The following is a 22,169-nucleotide window of genomic DNA, read 5'->3' as shown; positions in this document are numbered from 1 at the left end:
GAGAGAGAGAGAGAGAGAGAGAGAGAAAGAGATATACATAAACACAATTATTAATTATTTAATTATAACTATTTATAATTATTTAATAATATTTTAATCATAAACTATTTATAAATATTTATTGTTATTTTTAGGGGCTTTCTCAGCAAACATTTATATGTGTGATTAAATTTGATGAATTGATCGGCATACCATGTACTTAATTTGATAACAAATTTTAATCAATTGACAGCCCTAGTTATGAATATCAAGACTTGAAATATCTATGCAAATGCAACTGGAAAACCAACCAACTTAATTTACATCTACTAACAGGACAACTGAAGCTAATTTGAATCCCCTACCCCTAAAGTGATTCAGCTAGAGTTTGCCATTTTTCGTGGTAGAGTAAGAGCTTCTAGAATGACATCTGTTGCATTGACCTGCATTCTGTAAACCATGAAAAAAAAGTTTGTTTCTGGTATGTTTTTTACACTTTATTAATTTCAGAGATCTGAGGGTAGTTTCCATGAATTTAAGATCATATGTGAACACTTCAAATGATCTCAGACCCCTAGAGGTAATCACACTTGGAGCATCTCAGAGGGTGATCGGAGTACATATTTGGTCAGCCTGATCTCATAAAAATTATGTGACTTTAGCAAAATTTTTTCAAATGAACTTGCGTGGTTCATTACATGTATCACTGTAGTTTCGAGGTGAAATGTCCAATGAGGGGTGCTAAAAGCAAGTTTGAAGGGTTAGTTCACCCCAAAATTTAAATTCTCTCATGATTTATTCACCCTCATGCCATCCCAGATGTGCATGACTTTCTTTTTTGGCAGAACACAAAGATTATTAGAAGAATATCTCAGGTCTGTAGGTCCAAACAATGCAAGTGGATGGTGGCCAGAATGTTGAAGCTGACAAAGCAGATCAAGTGAGCATAAACATAATCCATCAACTCCAGTGGTTAAATCCATGTCTTCTGAAATTATCCAGTTTAATATGGGTGAGTATAGACCAAAATGTAACTTTTTTCACTGTGAAGCAGTCTCCTTGGTGCAATGGCAAGATGTAGAGTGAAAAATAAGTTTTGGTCTGTTCTCACCCAAAACCAATTAGATCCCTTCAGAAGACATGGATTTAACCAATGGAGTCTTATGTATTCAATTTATGCTGACTTTATCTCCATTTTGGAGCTTCAAAGTTCTGGCCACCATCCACTTGCATTGTATGGACCAACAGACTTGAGATATTCTTCTAAAATTGTTCTACAGAAGAAATTCAAAGTCAAACACATCTGGGATGACATGAGGGTGAGAAAATAATGAGAGAATTTTCATTTTTGGATAAACTAATCCTTTAATATTCTCCCAAAAAGATGAGGATTTTAAAAGTTAATGCTCCATGGATTTTTAAATGAAGTAACCCTACCTCCCTAACCGACAACTTTAGCAGAAACTTAACCATTAGTGTCATATAAGGCAAATGTAAATATTATATTTAGAATAATACTCTGATGATCTGGGTTCCAAAAAGACGATAATAATAGAAAGTGAACTGGGACCAAAATGAGATCTGAGGGTCAGTGACAGAGCAAAAGCAAAGAAAACTGGGTTCTTTTATGCTCAGTTTACTTCTTGCACAGATTATTTTTGTTCTTTCAAAGAGGACTCAGGTATGAAAACACCATAAGAAAGTGAATTTGACATCAGATAGATTCTAGTGACATTACAAATACTGGTGCAGTCACTTTTGAGGGGGAAAAAAGTGAATCTTTCCGCTAATACTAACAAAAACTACCAAAGTATTTTTATATTATGGTTTTCCATGAACATATTATGTTAAATTAATATGGTAATCATTAAGTACGGTGGTATATGACAGAACTTTGGAATTAACATCTGATATCCCCACTGTCCCAAGGAACCAGTACAGTGCTTTTTTTAAAGTGTTGTAATACTAAGCCCTTTTAGATTGGTCCTCTATATATTATATATAGAACAACACACAACGTCTAATTATAACACCCAATTAGTTGAATTTCAGAGATGGCATGAAAACTATATATGACAGATAACATGAACATGCGAAATATCTGACAACAACCTTAAGATCATAAATGTGATGCCATAATGGCTTCAGAAGTAAAATAAAAACAGTAAAACATTGTGCATCCTTACAGCATTCATTGGAGGTAAAATCTCCTATTAATAAATCTGTTGAGCTCTTATTAGACACAATAATAGAAATATAGACAGCAGCAGAATCTAAAGTTATACACACTAAACAACCTCACACAAGAGAGTAGTCTCATTCAACACCATTTTTGCAGAATTTGTTCTCCAGTGTTTGCAAGATGCATTTGAAACTATAATATTTGGCATTTTAATCCAGAGCTATAAATGTGTTGTATTCCTTACCATTTTGCTGCCTGTGCAACTGAATTGCCCCTCGGAAATGAACAGCAATAAATGAGAGCAAAGATACAACAGGAAAATTATGCTCTTGTAATTGTTGCTTGTGGAGAAAAGGCTTTACGGCGGCGGTCTGTTTCCGCGGGTTTCACTGCAGTAGCGATGCGAGGAAGAGCAGTAGGGCTGGAAGAGAGAGAGGGAGGGAGGGGCGGAAAAGATGCGCTGCTATTGGACGAGAGGTGAAGGAGGCGGAGTATATAAGCTCTGATGGGCGGTCCTTCGAGACTGTGTCCCCGCTACGGACTGTAGCGCGATCCGTCATCGTGCCGCAGTCTGCAGCGAGGACCTCTTGGAAGAACTTTTAAAAGGCTCAAGTGGACTTTTGCCCTGTTTTACTTCGTTAACACTTCCATGTGAAACCTCAGTAGGGAAAATTAGTTTTTTGTCCAATCCAGCTCTAAAAAAAATAGAAAGATTAGACAACTTTTTCAGAAAGACATATGTACTGTCCCCTCATTCATTTATTATTTGAGTAGGTATTATGAAGACATTCCCTGGAAGAACGTATGGTCTTTACCTCACAAATATTTAATTACCAACAAGGTTAAGGATGTGTCCTTTAAACTGTTACACCGTTTTCACCCAGTCAATCTTTATTTAAGAAACATGCTCCCTGAAATAGATCCACTTTGCTCCTTCTGTGATGCTGTAGTAGATGAATCTGCCCCTCACCTTTTTTGGGAATGTGTCCACGCTGTAGTATTTTGGAGAAAATTTTGCTTGTTTGTACATATCTCTATTTTAACTAGTTTTTCTTTAGTTCATGCTTTTTAAAGATGATTTATTTGGTTTCCACAGTTTTGATAACTTAAAAAGTGAGTACTTTCTGATTAATCTGTTTATTTTTCTTGCCAAGTTTTTTATACATACGTGAACATTTATGTCTAGTAAGTCCCTATTTGCACTTTTTTGTAAAGACTTGAAATATTGTTGAAATACTATTTATACCTCCAACAACTCCAAAGCATTGAAAACCATGGCACTATGTAATGAATATAATGTCTTTGCATTATTGTAAAATACATCTGTAGTATTGTGTACTATGTATACTAGCTTGTTTCTAATAAATAAATAAAAACCTCTGGGGTCCTTTCTTTTTTTTCTTTTTATAATATACCTCCTGGCTATTGTTTTAAAAGTTTTGTAAGCATATATATATATATATATATATAAACTCTTGGGGTTCTTCCGTACAAATCCTAGGGGAAAGTTTAAGCCCCTCCCACACCTTTCGACCAGACCAGAGAGAGAGTTGCGACAACGGAAGTTCTAAATGCTTGATCGTCACGTGATTCACGTAGACTTCAGATAGTTCCAGGAAGTGCTTTGGCGAGCATTTCTAACTGTTAGAGTAGAGTGACAGAACTGCGATTTCTGGTAATTAGTAGTCAATAAATGCATTTATTTTATATATTTATGTAACACACCGACATATGTATGTAGCATGAGTATGTTGTTACAGCGATGTTGTTTTTTTAAAGATCAAATCAGCTAATATTTGAGGATTAGTGTTCGCTTACCGTTATTTGCCTCAACTTATTTCAGGCTAGGGTTTCTGTTGCCTTTTTATGTTACCTAATGTTCATTGTTTTCACTAATCTCATGGTAACTAATGTCATATTTATGACTTTTCAGATAGTACAGAGACAGACTGGTGACAGGTGATTTCCAACTCGCACCGCACAATTGGTCAATGAACTATTAACTATTAGCAGCAGTTACGTAAATGTAAAATTTAGTGAAATGAAGCTTATTGTTTACAATTCTATATAATAGTAATATAATTATTTATGTATTATAAATATTATATATCTAATGTATAATTCTTACAATACTTATTCATATACACAATATATTCAGCTTTAAAACAACTTAAGCATACTCGTAGATAAACTGCCATTCAAAAGTAATGAGGCTGAAAATTCAGCTTGGCATCACAGGAGTAAATTACATTTTAAAATACATTAAAATAGAAAACAGTTATTTTAAATTGTAATAATATATTACGATATTACTTTTTTTTGTATTTTTATTCAAATAAATGCAATAACTATTTACAGCAATTCATGAATACATTTCTAATAAATTAAATAGCATGCCAAGCATTTTGTATGTGTCCTTTCTTTCATGTTGTCGTTGCATAGTCTTCACCATGGTTTGCTGTGCTGCATGGGGATGCTCCAATCGCTCAGAGAAAGGTGTGCGAATGTATGGCTTCCCCACTGACATGGAGAGGAGAAAAAAATGGTTGGCTCAAGTCAGCAGGAGCAATCTAAATATAAATAAAAATTACAACAACAAAAAAATGTGTGAGGTAATTATACATTTATTTGCACTTTTTCACATGGAAATACCCCAATGGGAATTTTTTTTACTAGAAATAAGGACCAAGCAAAGCCTTGCAAAACCCAGGGAGCTAAATCTCATGGTAAGGGTGCAGTCACATTGCAGGGAGTCATCAGTGTTACCTATAACTGTGCCTTTAACCATCATGCGATATGTACAGTATGTGGGTAGACAAAGTTGTGTGTGGAAACTAAACTCAAATCACTCTGCAGGCACATTTTGAGGCAAACCAATTTGTCATGACAAAAAAATTCAAGAGTAGGCTGAGACCAGATGCTATTCCCACCATCTTTGTGCATCGTCCTGTGGTCAAAAAGAGGAGGGCCCCTGCACCACGATGCACCCCTAGACCTGTAAACATACAGCACATCGCTGCTGATCACAGCTATAGTATTACAGGTGACACATATATAATAAGTACAAACTCGTACTAGTTGAAGTAATATTTCTAATTTTGAAGTTATGTGATATTTTTAGTACTCAAAATTAGCAATACCATGTATTCTGCCTCTATCAGTTTCAAAGGTTGAGGAAAAAAAGGATGAGGACACTCAGAGAACCCAGCCAACACTAATCCTCCACCTACCAGCACCCAGCCAACTCCTCCTTTCCATTGAACTGCTTTACAATATGATCATTTACAAATCAAACGAGGAGTAAACAATCATAAATATGTTTAAAATGTTGAAATGTTTAATTATTGTATGATGGCCAGCAATATGCTTTTCTGCCATTGATCAGGAGTCAAGGAATTTTCCAGGACCAAGATGGTAACCCAACCTGGAGTTGAGGAGAAGTCACATTTACAACACTGGATTAAAAAGAAAACAAAAACAGCGGACAACAGCGAGTCAGAAGGATCTTCTTAACTGCAAGTGATATATACTGTACAAACAGAGAATTGTTCCTTGTGCTTAAGTTGTTCTTGTTTAACAAAACCAAAGTTGATTATTTTCACGGTTGTTATTTTTACGTCTTATTTCACAGTGCTCTAAAATACTCGATTGTGACTGGTCAATGCGTCATCTAGCGGTCTGATCTATCTGAATAACTGCACATCCGGGTATTGCTACTCATCTTCTCTGCTTCTCAGATCACTGTGCAATCTCTACAAGTCAGCTAATAAAATAATTTCAACTCAAATCTATATTTCATGTCTATTTATTTATTTGGTTGGGTTACTAGCTGAGTTATAGCCAGTTGTTATCACAAAATAAACCCCTGCAGGGTTTTACAAGACCCTGCTAACACAGTTATGTCATTTATTCATTCTTATTAGTAATTTCATGACTTACTAACAGGCAACGTAACTGCAACTTCACAGGCCAGTAATTTCATTACCATTATATGACCAATTCACAACGTCGTCTTTACATCCTCCTAATATTGCAAGCTTACCCAGAATAGTCCTGTGGCAGCGGGGGCGTGGTCAAGCACCCGTCTGGGAGAGAAAAGCGGTAAGGGCGCTTACACCTGAGCTAAATTATGTCTAACACCTGTCTCTAATTTCAGTGAGCACGGGGAGAGCGGCATAAAAGGCAGCCAGAGGGCCTCCATGAGAGAGAGAGAGAGAGTGACATAAGAGTTACTGTGTTTGTGTTTCATTAAGCTCGCTGTTTAAAGGTGTTCTGTGCACGGTGCTACTAATAATAATAAAGAACCTCACCTCTGAGCCACTACGTCAAGTGTCATCCCTTGGAGGAGATCCTTACACTGGTGCCGAGACCCGGGAATTGTTCGTCCAAGTATGGAGATGGGTCGCCCCGTAGAGACTGGAGGACCTCCCAGCTGACGGAGGTCCTCCAGTCCCTCGCGACACTACACCAGAGCCACCAACAATCCCTGCTTGAGCTCCGGCAGGACCAGGATCGCCGTTTTTTGAGATCATGCAGGCTCAGGCAGAGGACCGGCACGCCATCCGGAGCCTCCTCAGCCAGGAGGCCGCGCCGGCCACAGCCGCGACCCCGGACACCCACTCCACACTGCCCCCGCCCACGTTACAGAAGATGGGGGCAGCAGATGATCCTGAGGCCTTCCTTGATTTGTTTGAGCGAACGGCGGAAATCTGGGGCTGGCCGCATGAACAATGGGCAGCCTGCCTGGTTCCTCTCCTGTCCGGGGAAGCTCAACTCGCGGCTCAACAACTGCCGGCAACTAGCCTCCTGGCCTACACAGACCTAAAAAGAGCCATTTTGCAACGGGTCGGTCGGAGCCCGGAAGAGAATCGTCAGCTCTTCCGGGGCATGAAGTTGGAAAAGTCCGATCGCCCGTTCGCATTTGCCCAACGGCTCCGGGACGCCTGCCGGAGGTGGCTGCTCGCGGGGGACTGCGACGTCGAGGGAGTTATCGATCAGGTGGTACTGGAGCAATTTGGCCAACGGCTTCCCCGGAAAATGGCGGAGTGGGTCCAGTGCCACCGCCCGGCGTCGCTGGAGGAAGCCGTTCATCTTGCGGAGGACCATCTGGCGGCGATCCCAAGGGCGGACGAGCCCTCCTTCTCTCTCTCTCTCTTCCCTTCCCCTGTGTCTGCCCCTGCTTTCTCCCCCTCCCCTATGTCCTTTCGCTCTGTTCTCTCCCCAGGGCCCGTTCCTGCCCCGCGCAGGCATGGGGCAGGGACCAGCTTCCTGGCCTTGGGAGAATGTTCCCTCCCCTTCCCCGTCATTCAGCCGCTCTCCTCCTCAGGTGGGGGCGCCCGCCAGCACAAGTGCGGCCGTAATGCCTGGGCCGGCCTGTTGGAGGTGCGGAGACCCGGACCACTACCCGGGTCTCCGACATCCCGCAGGCTGCCCCCAGTCGGGCTGGAGCATACCGGATTCCGGTAAGGATCAGGGGGGGTATTTACCAAGCTTTGCTGGATACCGGCTGCAATCAGACCACCATCCACCAACGCTTGGTTCAACCCGGGGCTTTGGGTTTAGCTAAACTGGTGAGGGTGAGGTGTGTGCATGGGGATGTTCACAAGTATCCCATGGTGACTTTGGCGATTAAATTCAGGGGAAGAAACCATAGTGTGGAGGCAGCGGTTAGTCCCGCCTCACTCATCCGCTAATCTTGGGTACTGATTGGCCGAATTTTAAAGATATTTTAGAGGGTATTTGTGCGGATGGGTCCTGCATAAAGAGGTGTGCAGTGTGCGATGCTTTGGCAGGGGAGGCGGAGCGGGGGCCGTCCTCGGCAGCTCTGAATGACGAGGGAAGGGGCGAGGTGAGGTAATTGGGCGTAATAGAGGAATCCCACAGTGATTGGTCCAGCCCGGTTGTTCTTGTTCCCAAGAGTGATGGGTCTGTTCGGTTCTGTGTGGATTACAGAAAAGTCAACGCGTGTCTAAATTTGACGCGTACCCAATGCCCCGTGTTGATGAACTGCTCGATCGGTTAGGTACTGCTCGATTTTATTCGACCTTGGATTTAACAAAGGGTTATTGGCAGATCCCCTTGACACCAATGTCCCGTGAGAAAACAGCCTTCACTACGCCGTTTGGATTACACCAATTTGTGACGCTTCCTTTCGGTTGGTTTGGAGCACCAGCCACGTTTCAACGACTCATGGATCGGATCCTCAGACCTCACACCGCGTACGCCGCTGCCTATTTAGATGATATTATCATTTATAGCAATGACTGGCAGCGGCACTTGCAACATCTGAGGGCCGACCTGAGGGCGGGGCTCACGGCAAACCCTAAGAAGTGCACGATTGGGTGTGTGGAGGTACGGTATCTGGGGTTCCACTTGGGTCATGGCCAGGTGCGTCCCCAAATTGACAAAACCGCGGCGATTGCGACTTGCCCTAGACCCAAGACCAAAAAGGGGGTGAGGCAGTTCCTGGGGCTGGCTGGCTGGCTATTATAGGAGGTTTGTGCCTAATTATTCGGACGTCACCAGCCCGCTGACTGACCTCACTAAAAAGGGGGCTCCAGATCCGGTCCAATGGTCGGAGCAGTGCCAACAGGCGTTTATGCAGATTAAAGCCGCACTTTGTGGGGGGCCGCTTCTTCATGCACCTGACTTCTCTCTCCCTTTTGTATTGCAGACGGACGCTTCAGACAGAGGGCTGGGGGCTGTACTCTCGCAGGTGGTGGAGGGGGAGGAGCGCCCAGTGCTGTACATTAGCCGTAAACTCTCCTTAAGGGAGACTAAGTACAGCACCGTGGAAAAGGAGTGTTTGCCCATCAAGTGGGCGGTCCTCACCCGCCGTTACTACCTGCTGGGGCGGGCCTTGACCCTCTGCTCGGATCACGCCCCACTGCAGTGGCTCCATCGCATGAAAGATACTAACGCCCGGATCACCCGTTGGTATCTGGCCCTCCAGCCCTTTAAATTCAAGGTGGTCCACAGACAGGGGGTGCAGATGGCTGTCGCCGACTTCCTCTCCAGAAATGGGCAGGGAGTGGTAGACAGGCCGGATGACGCCCCGGCCTGAGTCGGGCGGTGGGGGTATGTGGCAGCGGGGGCGTGGTCAAGCGCCCGTCCGGGAGAGAAAAGCGGTAAGGGCGCTTACACCTGAGCTAAATTATTTCTAACACCTGTCTCTAATTTCAGTGAGCACGGGGAGAGCGGCATAAAAGGCAGCCAGAGGGCCTCCATGAGAGAGAGAGAGAGAGTGACATAAGAGTTACTGTGTTTGTGTTTCATTAAGCTCGCTGTTTAAAAGTATTCTGTGCACGTTGCTACTAATAATAATAAAGAACCTCACCTCTGAGCCACTGCGTCAAGTGTCATCCCTTGGAGGAGATCCTTACAAGTCCAGTTATGTAATATATACGTAATATTTAGGCAATTCCATTACTTACTGACAAAGTAACTGCAATGTCATGGGCCCATAGTTTCATTACCATTACATTTCTAATTCACAACATCATCTTCACATCCTCCTAATGTCCCAAGCTTACTCAGAATGGTCCAGTTACATAATGTATTCATAATATTTGGGTAATTCTGTGACTTATTGGCAACGTAACTACAACATCATAGGTCCGTAATATAAATAACACTTCACCTTCCAATTCCAATTCCACTTTTTTACATTCTCCAATGTGATCTTAAAAAAATAAAAAAATAAATAACAGTCCGAGTCCAGTCGCAAAAGTGCATTTATTATGATAGATTTGTGCTGTAGCAATTTAATTGCTATCATTCAAGTTTTGTACAATTTATTTGGATGATTGCATGGACATGAAATCTTATAAAATGTGTCATTATATAAAAAAAAATTTACCTACTAATTAGTATTCATGCATCATTTGCTTTTGTATCTGTTTGCTTTACAGTCTCAGCTGATTAATTGTTTGTGCATTAAATATTCTGAATCATCTGCCATTTTTTAGAGCCTGTAAAATAAATTAAAAAGAGTTATTTGAATTAGATCTGATGGTATTTACACAATAACAAATTGAAACCACAATAACTTTGAAATGTGTTATGATGAGCAGAAAACAATACATATTTATACATTTTTGCTATAATCTAAAATAATTACTTTTGGGAAATTTTTAGATCTTCTGAAGATTATATTGTAATGAAGTCATTAACCTTTTTTATACCATGGCCTGTTCTAATACTCGATTCTGATTGGCTGGAATGCGTGCTGTTCAAGTAGAATGCACAGGTAGTTCCAGTCAGTTAATCACCGTTTGAAATGAATATACCGTTTGTTACCATAGCAACATAACATTACAGAGCAAGCAGAGTGAACTAAAGCAACTGAAAACATTTCCTAACCACTTTCATCTGCATAGCTAATAAAATGGAATTCAACTTGTTTTGCTCTTTGTGAAGAAAATCAGGATCTATTTAAACTGTAATGTGTTGTGTAGGTTATGTGCTGAAGTGCCACCTACAGCCACTAGAGGCCCCCGTGCTCACACGTCTCTGACTCAAACGCTGAAGGGAAAGCGCTGTTGTTTACAAAACTCATTGAAGCGCTACTGCTCATGGACATTTTGCAATGTAATTAATTAATTCAATCGTGCAGCCTTTATTGGTACCATACCGATTTCTCAGAGGTCCAAATCTGCAGGTTCCAGTGTGTGTTTTGAATGGGTTTCCCCTTATTATACAGTTAGTGCTACTTTTACTGTCAATGACACGTTAAGTCGGTTTTTCCACATTAATGTGAAAATGACAATGAATAAATTAAATAATACATTTTCTCTGGAGTGCCAAACCCTCTACATTCTGTGGATATGATTATTTCTGGATTGTGCATTTAAATGAACATTTTTGACCAAGTGTGTGGTTGCACTACTTTCTCTCTGCATCTGATTTAGAACAGGCAAAGCTGCAGATCTAACTGCCCTTAGATAAAATTAACCTTTTATTTTTTATTTTTATATTCTTCCAGTCAAATTTGCACTGGAAGAAATCAATTCTGGCAAGTGACCATGGTATAAGTGGGATAATCCATGGCTACGTGTGCATTAAATGCTGGTTGGCTGGTTCTTCGCCTCCACATCATGCATTTAAAATAGTTTAACGCATACCTACCTGTGGATTATCCCTTATTTATATATCCTTAATATTGATTTAAATGAAATTAATAAAAAAATGTAATTCAAGGCATTAGGTGTTAAGAAGATTTTAATATGAGCACAGAGGTTATTTAGGCTTGTAATTTCATTGAAATTCTGTGGCAGTAGGCTTCAATTTCTTTTATTGTTGCATTTTTTGTCAAAATACAAGTACATTAACGTTGAGTCTGCATTCATTATTTATGCTCACAACTGTTTAAATAGACTTTAAATTAATGTTGGGCAAAAGAGGACATAAATTAGGTTAGAATACTGCATGTCCGCCCATAGATTAATCATTAAAAGCAAAAATGACCAACAATCAACAATTGATCCTCGACATTGCCACATCATCGTCATGACGGACTGGCACTGTTCCAAAGTTACATTGTGGCTAAAAATCCAGGAATTTTACTTTTTCAGGTGTCACAATGTAATCCGTTACGTTGCCACGATGAATGTTTGGTCATCAAATTACGTTGCAGGTATGTAATGGCCACACAATTTGGTTAGCTGGGCTGCTTTGTGTCGGGTCTTGATCAACATGTTCAGCTTTATTTTGCTATAACAACTGGAAGAGTGTACAAAATTCCTTACTTATATTCAGGTCACAGGACAATGTCCACGTTCCCCAAGGAAGTTTATCCAGAAATTATTCACTCACTTGCATACCTAAAAACCGGCCATTACCAGCCAAGAAGTGCATCCTTCATCAGTACATGCTCTGACAGTACGCAGATTGTAGCTTTGTAGCACTATCAAAACATTGCTCTGTTTGTTTAACCATCCCGGAATTGCAATGTTGGTTTGACCAATGGCATGAATTTGAGGCGGGATGACCTGTTTTTCTAAACAATAGCAGATGGGTGCAGGCAATTTAAATCATTAGCTTCATTTTAATATGAACTGACAGCATTCAAATAAAACAGATAGCATTTTTGGTATCCTTTATTTATTTTTTGATCAAATATACAATATATTTTGCAAAACCAATGACATTTTTTATTTTTTATCCAGCTGTCAATTATTGCACATATATTATCACATTTCACCATTACAAAATACTAAAAAAAGAATCTCTAGAAAGTTCGTAGATGGGTAAGATTTATTGCAAAAGGTGCTACATTGAATCTGTAACTACTGAAATAACACACCATACATTATATAATACTTTTACCATTAAACCTGTAAACCCACATTAAAGTAAACTTAATCCTCACAGGATTATTTAGAGGTAGACAACTGCAAGGACAACTGCGGAAAGAGACAACACTACAACAAAGAGGTTAAAGTTCAACTACATTGCATCTGATACAGAATGATACTTAATTTCCTGCAGCTCAAAGACAAATCCAACAAAACTCCCGCTCGTAAATTCCTCACTACACTTCAATCACTTGTTAGACACACATCACTAACAGGAAAGGAACAGGATACATCCCAACACTAAAAGGAACCTTTGATTCATTAATATATGACTCAACAGGGTGGTGTTGAGGGAAGTTTCTTGCTCTGTATCGTGTCCGTCATAAGGTCTTCTCTCACGGATGACACATAGGCATCTTTCATAGAAATTGTTCTTTATTGATCCACATGAGGGTGCGTGTGTCATTGGGTTTACACTCATACTCGATACTGTTGAAGCTGTTGCCCCATTGGCAGTGGTCCCTCTTGTTATAGTTGTAGAACTTGACCTGCCAGATGGTCTCAAAAAGGCCTGCTTGAGTGAACTGTGAAGTACAGAGATAGCACATCAAGAGTAGCTCTTACTTTGACAGTCACTAATGTTCCTCTTTATATTATATTAACAGGCTCCGTCCCTTGCTGTCTACTGCCTACATTGGCACTTGTCTTATAAGGTAACTTCCACACTGTCAGGAAACCTCATTAAGCCCTGTTCACATTGTCAGCAACTCTCAGCCACAAAGCAAAGAGTTGATGACTTCCGAATAATTATTTTGAGTCGGTTCTTTTCAGTGAATTGGCCAAACAGGCTTGCAATTCGGTCTGAATCGATTGGTGATTCAGTACAATTAATTCGGAGTGCTCTCACAGAATAATCTGGAGCGGTTTCTCACACATTAAAACAGTATCGGGATATTTACCAACACTGAATAAAGTGGAAATGAACCTACAATCAACTGAAATAAAAGGCTGTCTTTTTGAGAGGTAACTTTGTTAAACTTCAGTTAGTGGTGTTCAAACCGAACATGTTTTTACATCCGCTCTGGGTGTTTTTCAATCATTTTCAATATAAACGTTCGCTGGCTAGATGGATATCTTTTGAAAACAACACCAAGTTTCACTGTGTTTTTAGCATCTTTCACAGGAGCGCTGCATTTTTAAGACACAGTTTCAAGTTAAAAATAAAACTTCTTCAACTGATAAAAAGTGTCACAAGACACTTGCGTTCTACTCTATTCGTTGTAGTGCATTTTCCTTTTTTAGCGCGAGGACGTGTTTGTTCTGAGCGGTTACTGGAAGAAATGCTTTATGCAATAGTAACATGAACACTACTCATACTTGAGGAAAAAAAAATGCTTCTCCCAAAGTCACCAAAATGTTATGCTTTTGTGTTGTTTTTGCAAACAAATTATCCCTGGGCACCATGCCTCAGACCCCCCTATATATATGGTTGTATTAGGCAGATTTGTGTGCCCATATGCCCAGCAACAGTTGGTAGTAAGCACTGGGGGCAGTGTTCCAATTTTGGCAAGCAAAGATACATTTTATCTAAAGAAAAGTGAAGTAAAGAAAAACGTACTCTTTCTGATTTCATTCTGAGATCTACATGTGAAGCAAACATGAGACTTACAACTGATTTCAGTAGACTTTGGTGTTAGCATGATGCTAAGCTAATGATCTGATAAGTGTAAAATTACAAACACGCATATTGGTAAAATAGTCCATTTTCAAATATATTGAGTTCTTAGGTACTTTTTGTTATTGTATGAAGTGTAATGGGTGATTCTCACAAAATCCGTCAAGACAATGTCCTGGTCATATTTAACCCAAAAATCAACCCAAAAAATATGAAATTATATTTTGCATTCAGAAAATGAAGCCTACATTCCCATTCTACATTTGTCCGCAAGGCAAAAAAAATAAAAGTACTTTTACTGTTCCCAATGTTTACACCATTACAATGTTTTTTTTTTCACAAAAGTGAAAGGCAGTAGTACCAAGGGAGTACTACTGTAGTAGCTATGATGTATAATTCAAATAATCCCCCCACCCCACCATTTGGGGTAATGAGAATATCATAATGAGCATTTTTTTCACATTGCAGTAATGGGGGAGGGGGTATTTGAATAATACATCATAGCTACTAGTACTCCCTTAAAGTCTAATTAAAATGTGCAACTCTGCCATGAATCAAAAAATCTTAATGGTCCTAAAAATAGGTTTATTTTTACATTTGCATTTCTTACATTACATTTGAATCATTTCTTATTTGTTTTATGTCGCTCTTGATAATGGGATTGCCTTTAAAGACTTTTGTCTTTAAATGTCTTAAAATTTGGCCAAAGAAGCCATCTTAGAAGGCAGCATAATACTGCTACCTACCATTTGATGCGATTGGGACATGCGAGTGTGCCAATGATGCTTTAAAATGCTGTCTACATAAGCAGCTCTCTAGGTTTTAAAAACATGGGAGCTATTTTCATTTCTCACCTGTATGTTGACTTGGACAGGCTGTCTCTCTCCACTTTTTGTGTGTGCTACTCCCTCAGTGGCATACATTCCAGTGTATACTACAGATTGGGGGTCTTTAGACTGCTGCTCCAAAGGGAAAGTCACTCCGCCAACAGTCATGGATCTGAGGAATGAGACAGGTAGGTGTGAGAGGGAGTCAGGATAAACTGTCACAAACAACTCAGTAAATAGACCTGCAGGAGCTGAAAAGCAAACAGATTTGTAACATTTGACAGCAGACAATTACTGAGGAAGAAACATAAAGCTGGGCAATATTGAATATTTATAATATATTTACAATGATTTTGCTGCCGATAAAATATTAAGCAAAACTGTAAATATTGCAATTTGTTTAGGTGCTTTTATTTGCCCATTCATTTTTATGAGTATGTGAGTGTTAAAACAGACACATTTTAATACTGTTTCTGTGAATCAGTTTAAACTGTCCATTTTAGTGAATTGGGTCAAAACTTATAGTGGATCTCATCTCACCCGGTAGCTCCTGATGTTGTGAATCAGTATATCGTAAACACAATTTAACATGTAAAAACTGATCCACTGAGCACTCAAGGTGTTCCCTATCTGTCACTCACTCAACGTTGTGTTGATGTAGTGACACTAGGGGTCGCTCTTGGGAGCCCCAAACACCTCTGATCTTTGAGAAAAGGCCAATTTGAATTGGCGAGTGGAATTTGCATGCCACTCCCCTGGACATACGGGTATAAAAGGAGCTCACAACCACTCATTCAGAGACGAGTGGTGTTGAGCAGCGAGTTCCACTGCAGTTCCATTCACCTCGTAAATGAGAAGCGTATGCTGTTGGATATACGGTGCATTTCAGTGGATTTTTCCCCCTCTGCCCGATTAATGCAGAGTACAGAGACAGCTGCAAGAGTATAAATTCTTGCAGAAAAGAGTATATTTCCTTCTAAAAGTCGCACTGACAGAGAGCATCTTTTTAAAATGCAAAGGGAACATATCCAGCAAAGGGAACATATCCTGCCCCGGTGCGGTTCAAGGTCCCGCACCCGTCTGCTTGCCGCCAAGTGCGTCCCCCTGTGGCTGCAACTCAAGCTGATGGGAAGCTGATGCCCCCATCGCCCTGCCACGAGGCCCCACCAGCAGGTACATCAGACACGATCCGCCCGGGTTCAGCCCTGCACGCGATACAGCCCGTCCCTCCAGCCGAGATGAAGAAAGAGTTCTACAGCCCTACTTCATTGTGCCAAAGAAAGGCGGTGGGCAGAAACCCATTTTTGCGTGCATCCAGCATCAAGATTGGTTTGCGGCGGTAGACCTGAAGGACGCGTACTTCCACGTCTCGGTTTTACCTCGGCACAGGCCCTTTCTGCGGTTCGCCTTCGAGAGCAGGGAGTACCAGTACAAGGTCCTCCCCTTCGGCCTGTCCTCGTTGCATTGTGTCTTCACCAGCCCTTGCCCCATTAAGGGTTGTGGGCATTCGCATCCTCAATTATCTTGACAATTGGCTGATTCTAGCTCACTCTCGAGACCTGTTGTGTGCGCACAGGGACCTACCTGAAGTCGTTCAGGCACAGAATGGCGGTCCCACTGAAACAGTTTCAGACACTCCTGGGGCATATGGCATCCTCGGCGGTGGTCACGCCGCTCGGGTTGATGCATATGAGACCACTCCAACACTGGCTTCAGACTCGAGTCCTGAGATGGGCATTGCGCCACAGCACACATTGGTGTGGCCATCACGCCGATCTTCCGCCACTTGTTCAGCCCTTGGACAGACCTTGCATTTCTGCAGGCAGGGGTCCCCTTACAACAAGTGTCCAGACACATTGTGGATATGACAGACGCATCCAAGCTAGGCTTTGTGTGTGGCTAGTGGCATTTGTTCGCAAATTGGTGTCCTTCCCGAGGCGAAGACCCCCAGAGATGCCCAGTCGTGTCAGTGATTTCCTTCCTGCAGGAGAGGCTGGAGGGGTGGCTGTCCCCCTACACCTTGATGTGGCCACTTTAGCGGCGCACCATGAGTCCTCCTAGGCAGCAGCTCTTTCCCTTGTGGGATCTCTCTGTGGTCCTCCTGGGCCCCTAGAGTCAGTTGAGCTAAAGGCGGTCTCATTAAAGGCTGCCCTTTTTGCTGCACTCACGTCCATCAAGAGTGTTGGGGACATGCATGCATTCTGTCAGTGACATCTGCCTGGAGTTCGATCCGGAGTACTCTCACGTGGTCTTGAGACCCCGACCGGGCTATGTGCCCAAGGTTGTGTCAAGTGGTGGGCCTGCAAGCGCTTATCATTGCTGTGTCCGTTGCATGCTTTCTGCATCTACTTGGATCGCACACAGATCTTTAGACTCTCTGAGCAGCTCTTTGTCTGCTTTGGTGGACAGCGGTAAGGGAACTCTGTCTCCAAACAGAGGCTTGCCCACTGGATCGTGGATGCCATCGCATTGGCATACCATGCCCAGGGCGTGACTACCCCTTTGGGATTACGAGCACACCCACGAGGAGTGTGACATCCTCTTGGGCACTAGCCAATGGTGCCTCTCTAGCAGACATCTGCAGGGCAATCGCCCAATAACTTCGCAAGATTTTATAATCTCCGGGTTGAGCCGGTTTCGTCCCATGTGTTGTCAGGTACAAACAGGTAAGTATATATATATATATATATATATATATATATATATATATATATATATATATATATATATATATATTATCTGGCCAGCTACTTACCTATATATATATATATATATATATATATATATATATATATATATATATATATATGGTAAGTAGCTGGCCAGGTGTACCGCTTGCGTACAGCACCTTTCTTCTCCTTGAGGGGAAGACGTGCGCTTTTTTCCCCCCATGTGAGTTCACGAGACGGTGGACCCAAGATGTCCTTCTTCCCTAGCCCTGTGGGTGGCGAATTCGGCAAAGAAATTCGTAGCCAGGCCCAGTAAGTGTGCTAGGATGCCCTTTACTGGGGTAGGTGCTCCACGTGTGCTTTTACCTGTGGTAACCCGCTGTGATGTATTTTCCACAGTAGAGCTGTGTCTCCCTTGGGCAGAGCTCCCTTTGCCACCGGTCACCGCGTTTGTAGAGCTCCTCCCTTCCGGGTAGGACCTACCTGATGCCTCTTCCATGTGTGGCTTGTTATGGTGGTGGAATCGCTCGAGACACCCATCCTGGGCCTGCAGGTCTACATCGTCTCTGGTGACCAAGTACACCAGGCCAAGGCATTGAAAGAGCTGCACGTGGGTAGTCCTGACCCCGAAGTGATGCTGGAGCTGTGCTCTGCGAGAGATCAAAAAGAACCCATGTTAACCTCCCCTTCTGGCAGGGTGTGGTTTCTGCGGTGTCTTTTCCTCCTGGGATACATTTGGCCTCAGCTGAAAGATTTTTTCACTCTGTGGGGAGAAAAAAAAAGAGAAAAGGCCACGGTTGGCGTGGCCTGTTCCTATAGTAGATATGCCTCTTCCCCCCCGGGGTGTTTAATCTTACTATATGTTGTAATATATATGGGTGATTCACATGAAACATGCAAAGAAATGTTTTATTTCTAACATTGGTCATTTGTAAATTCCAAAATGGTCATTTCTAACACCAAATAAAAAAAATGTAATTACATTTTGCATAAAAAAAATAAAGTCTACATTTAGGACCATTAAGATTTGTTGCATTATTTTCAGGACATTAAAACACATTTTACCCCCCCAATTCTCATTACCGCAATGCATCCAGATGTGCATTTATACAAATTTAGCTTGGGACATGTAATAAAATAAGGTTATATGGTTAACTTTTCAGGCTTCAAAAACTTCTGAATGACAGTCAAATAGAAAAGTATACAATAATTATAATAAGATTTACTTTTGATCCATTGGATTTTCAATGTTTTGTTTTCTTTTGCTTTTGTAACCCAGCCAACCTATATTATATTATATTATATTATATTATATAATAGTAAAATATATCTGCCTTAAATTCTTCACTTTCACACATTATTTTAAGCTCTCTGATTAACACACAAGCCCTCATTTCTTATGAAGGAGGACTTTGAGATTCTGTTTCTTGCATTTGATCATCTCCACATAGAGCAGGGCATCTCCTCTGTCACTGCATGTTATTAACACTGTGTGAATAAACCCACAATGACCACGGACATTTGACATTAAATGGCCGTTAAGTGAAACTGGAGCGCAGGAGTTTGGCGCCTCTGTAGAGGACGTGCCCATCAGAGCGCTTGAGAAGCGGTTCATCTTCACACAGTCTCAAGAGAGCTGCCCTTGTGACATCCGTGGTGCGGTTCACTGAGATGCACTGAATGAGACACAAGTGCTTTTTCCTGCACGCTCACGGGACAGCATGCAGGGAAAGACGAGGCTGAATCCAGCTTCTTAATCAACTGCTTTTTATTCAGTAAAAGGGCCTCGGTGCTTCAACACTACACAAGTCTACCACTGGTGAGTGAAATGTTAATATTTACTTGCCAGTGGCTAATAACAGACGTTTTTTGGCTGCATAGTGTGAAATTTACTCGCATATGTGAGTGATTTACTCGCAATGTAGAGGGCTGTCCATATGACTCCAGTGGTTAAATCCATGTCTTCTGAAGTGATATGATAGGTGTGGGTGAGAAACAGATACATATTTAAGTCTTTTTTTTTTTTTTTACTATAAATTCTCCTCCTTGCTCAGTCAACCTCCACTTCAGTTGCACTTTCCCATTCTTCTTCTTCTGTTTTAGGTGATTCACAGTCTTAATGTATATCACCCCCTACTGGGCAGAGAGGAGAATTTATTATATAAAATGACTTAAATATTGATCTGATTCTCACACACACATAAAATATAGCTTCTGAAGACATGGATTTAAACACCAGCATCATATGGATTACTTTTATGTTGCCTTTATGTGGATTTTGTACCTTCAAAATGTTGGCACCCATTCACTTCCATTGTATGGACCTTCAGAGCTGAAATATTATTTAAAAAATCTTAATTGGTGTTCTGCAGAAGAAAGAAAGTCATACACATCTGGGATGGCATGAGAGTGAGTAAATGATGAGAGAATTTTCATTTTTGGGTCAACTATCCCTTTAATAGCCCTTCAAGTAGAATTAATCTATATGCAATATACAAGTTGTTTCTTTTGATTTTGGAGTAAAATAGAAGCAGGACATTTTCTTGACAGGTTCTGTGAGAATCACCAATATGAAAATGATTAAATTATGTGTTTGTTTTAAAGAGAAATGTTTGGTCAAAATAATGGTTCCTCTGATTCAGGGGCGGACTGGGCCACGATAAGCTGGCTGTCGCTGCCCTTTTCTGCTTATCACTGCCCCTTTCTGCCTATCGCTGCCCCCTTCGGCATAATGCACTGATTCCCCACAATACTTAAAAAAATACCATATTACCATAGTAAAGCATAAAAAGGCCTCTTCTACAAACTGTGAAAAACTGAAACTGTAGAGAATTCAAAAAGCTATTCTCATCTAATCATAGACATTGTTGCCTAGGTATCTGCATGCGTAACATCGAATACTACACACATTAAAATAGGGCAGAATTGTGTATGCAGCCAGTCAGACATGGCTGATGCCCTAATCGGCTGTGGATTTCACTTCCAACAGAAGCAAGCAATCTGTCTGCTCCCTCTGTCAGGGCATGAGATGCAGGATGTATCTGTATCTGAACTGAAATATTACATCCAGAACGTGTTATTCATGCTTTTCTTTCACAAACGTACCATGGTTATTCACATATGTGTATCATTGTAATACCATCAATTATTCAGTGCATTCATCATTGTAACATCATTACATCCAATACCATGGCACAATCATGATACATTTTTGAAAGGGCATGGATTGTTAGATGGTCAAAATCTGAGACACATACTTCTTTATCCATGGTACAAATATATATATATATATATATATATATATATATATATATATATATATATATATATATATATATATATATATATATATATCTTATAAAAAGTGAACTAATGCCATGATATTCTTTGAAATGCATGGTGGAAGAATAGGCTACCATGATCTTTCAGTTTCATAATTTATTTTAATCATTTATTAGTATGTGTGATATATCAAAGTATTGTATTCGTCTACCATAGCAATGCTATACAACTACTCAAAATAACCATGCCATTCATTTATTCTCTTTTAATCGTCGATATTAATTTCTCAGAGCGTTACATGTGTGCATTTGATATTAATTTGCAAGCGCGCGCTTTCTGTAAAACTACGCGGGTCAAACTGACGATATTAAAATGTTTGAATCAATAAGACGCAATATTTCACTTTCTCATGGACGTCTACTCACGTCGCCTCAACTGCTCCCGGTTTCACGACCACATCGACCTTGTACTTGGTTCCGGTCAATATTTTGATCGTTCGGGTCTGCCCGAATCTCGTCCCGTCCGACTTGAAGTAGACGGCTCCGTTATTTGGAGTCGTTTTCAAGGAAACGGCGATTTTAATCAGCTGCGGTATGTCGGCCATAATGCGAAAATAATGTGGAAGTCTGTGAGGTGTGAGCGAACAGCTCGAATATTTCAGGCGGAACTAAATCGAGATGCTGTGATGTGTACTCTCGTGGAAAACCGTTAAAATCGCATCGCAGAATGCACGTTAATAGTCATGTCTGCTGTTCCTGATCATAATCCCCTATACAAGAGTAATCCTTACAATCCCGTGTGCCAATCTAACGAGATAAAGAGAGAGGCGGTGGAGCCCACTTCAGATCAACTGGATAGGGGATTTGTTTTCTTCTGTTTTTATGTGATTTAAAAAAAAAAAAAGTATTATAATTTTTTTAGATTTATGTTTTGAACAAAGTGACTTGATCTGTGACACAAAGATGATAAATCAGATTTTACTTGAATCTTTAAGACCAGATCTTAAACCTATAGGTGATAGTACAAGGTAATAGATAATAGGGCAGCACGACCTGTCCGAGCTCTATATGGTTGAGATTATGAATATTCATAATGTATTCTTACATTCTGAACAAACAGAAGATAATCATGCTCGACAGTGTAATATATATATATATATATATATATATATATATATATATATATATATATATATATATAAGTTATATATTATATTATACATGTATACAGTACACACACACACACACACACACACACACA

General features: G+C 40.8%; 2 protein-coding genes and 1 long non-coding RNA gene across 4 annotated transcripts in view; 1 reads left to right on the top strand and 2 right to left on the bottom strand.

Moving 5' to 3' along the window:
- The window catches only part of LOC127617459 (calcineurin subunit B type 1), a 39,559-nt gene extending 37,017 nt beyond the window's left edge, over nt 1-2,542 (bottom strand). The window contains exon 1 of the mRNA XM_052089431.1: nt 2,406-2,542. Coding sequence (XP_051945391.1) covers nt 2,406-2,408 — 3 coding nt within the window. The 5' untranslated portion in view covers nt 2,409-2,542. The remainder of the gene's footprint in view (nt 1-2,405) is intronic.
- A 1,231-nt stretch (nt 2,543-3,773) lies between these two features.
- Nucleotides 3,774-5,440, top strand: LOC127617461 (uncharacterized). 2 transcript variants are annotated; one of them, XR_007967356.1, is made up of 5 exons: nt 3,774-3,836; nt 4,095-4,120; nt 4,604-4,773; nt 5,018-5,204; nt 5,323-5,440. It is a non-coding gene; the product is annotated as an uncharacterized LOC127617461 (long non-coding RNA). The 2 variants fall into 2 exon arrangements; XR_007967355.1 differs by having other exon boundaries at nt 4,604-5,204.
- Nucleotides 5,441-12,257: 6,817 nt separating this feature from the next.
- On the bottom strand, nt 12,258-21,721 carry LOC127617460 (CB1 cannabinoid receptor-interacting protein 1-like). Its single transcript, XM_052089432.1, has 3 exons — nt 21,335-21,721; nt 14,986-15,130; nt 12,258-13,040 (listed from the first exon to the last, which is right to left on the bottom strand). The coding sequence occupies exons 1-3, from the start codon at nt 21,511-21,513 to the stop codon at nt 12,876-12,878; spliced, it is 489 nt and encodes a 162-aa protein (XP_051945392.1). The 5' UTR covers nt 21,514-21,721; the 3' UTR covers nt 12,258-12,875.
- Between the last annotated feature and the right edge of the window lie 448 nt (nt 21,722-22,169).

Source organism: Xyrauchen texanus, chromosome 24 (assembly GCF_025860055.1).
Source record: "Xyrauchen texanus isolate HMW12.3.18 chromosome 24, RBS_HiC_50CHRs, whole genome shotgun sequence".
NCBI lineage: Eukaryota > Metazoa > Chordata > Actinopteri > Cypriniformes > Catostomidae > Xyrauchen > Xyrauchen texanus.
The sequence above is the reverse complement of the archived record's forward strand: the minus strand, read 5'-3'. Positions and strand labels throughout refer to the sequence as shown.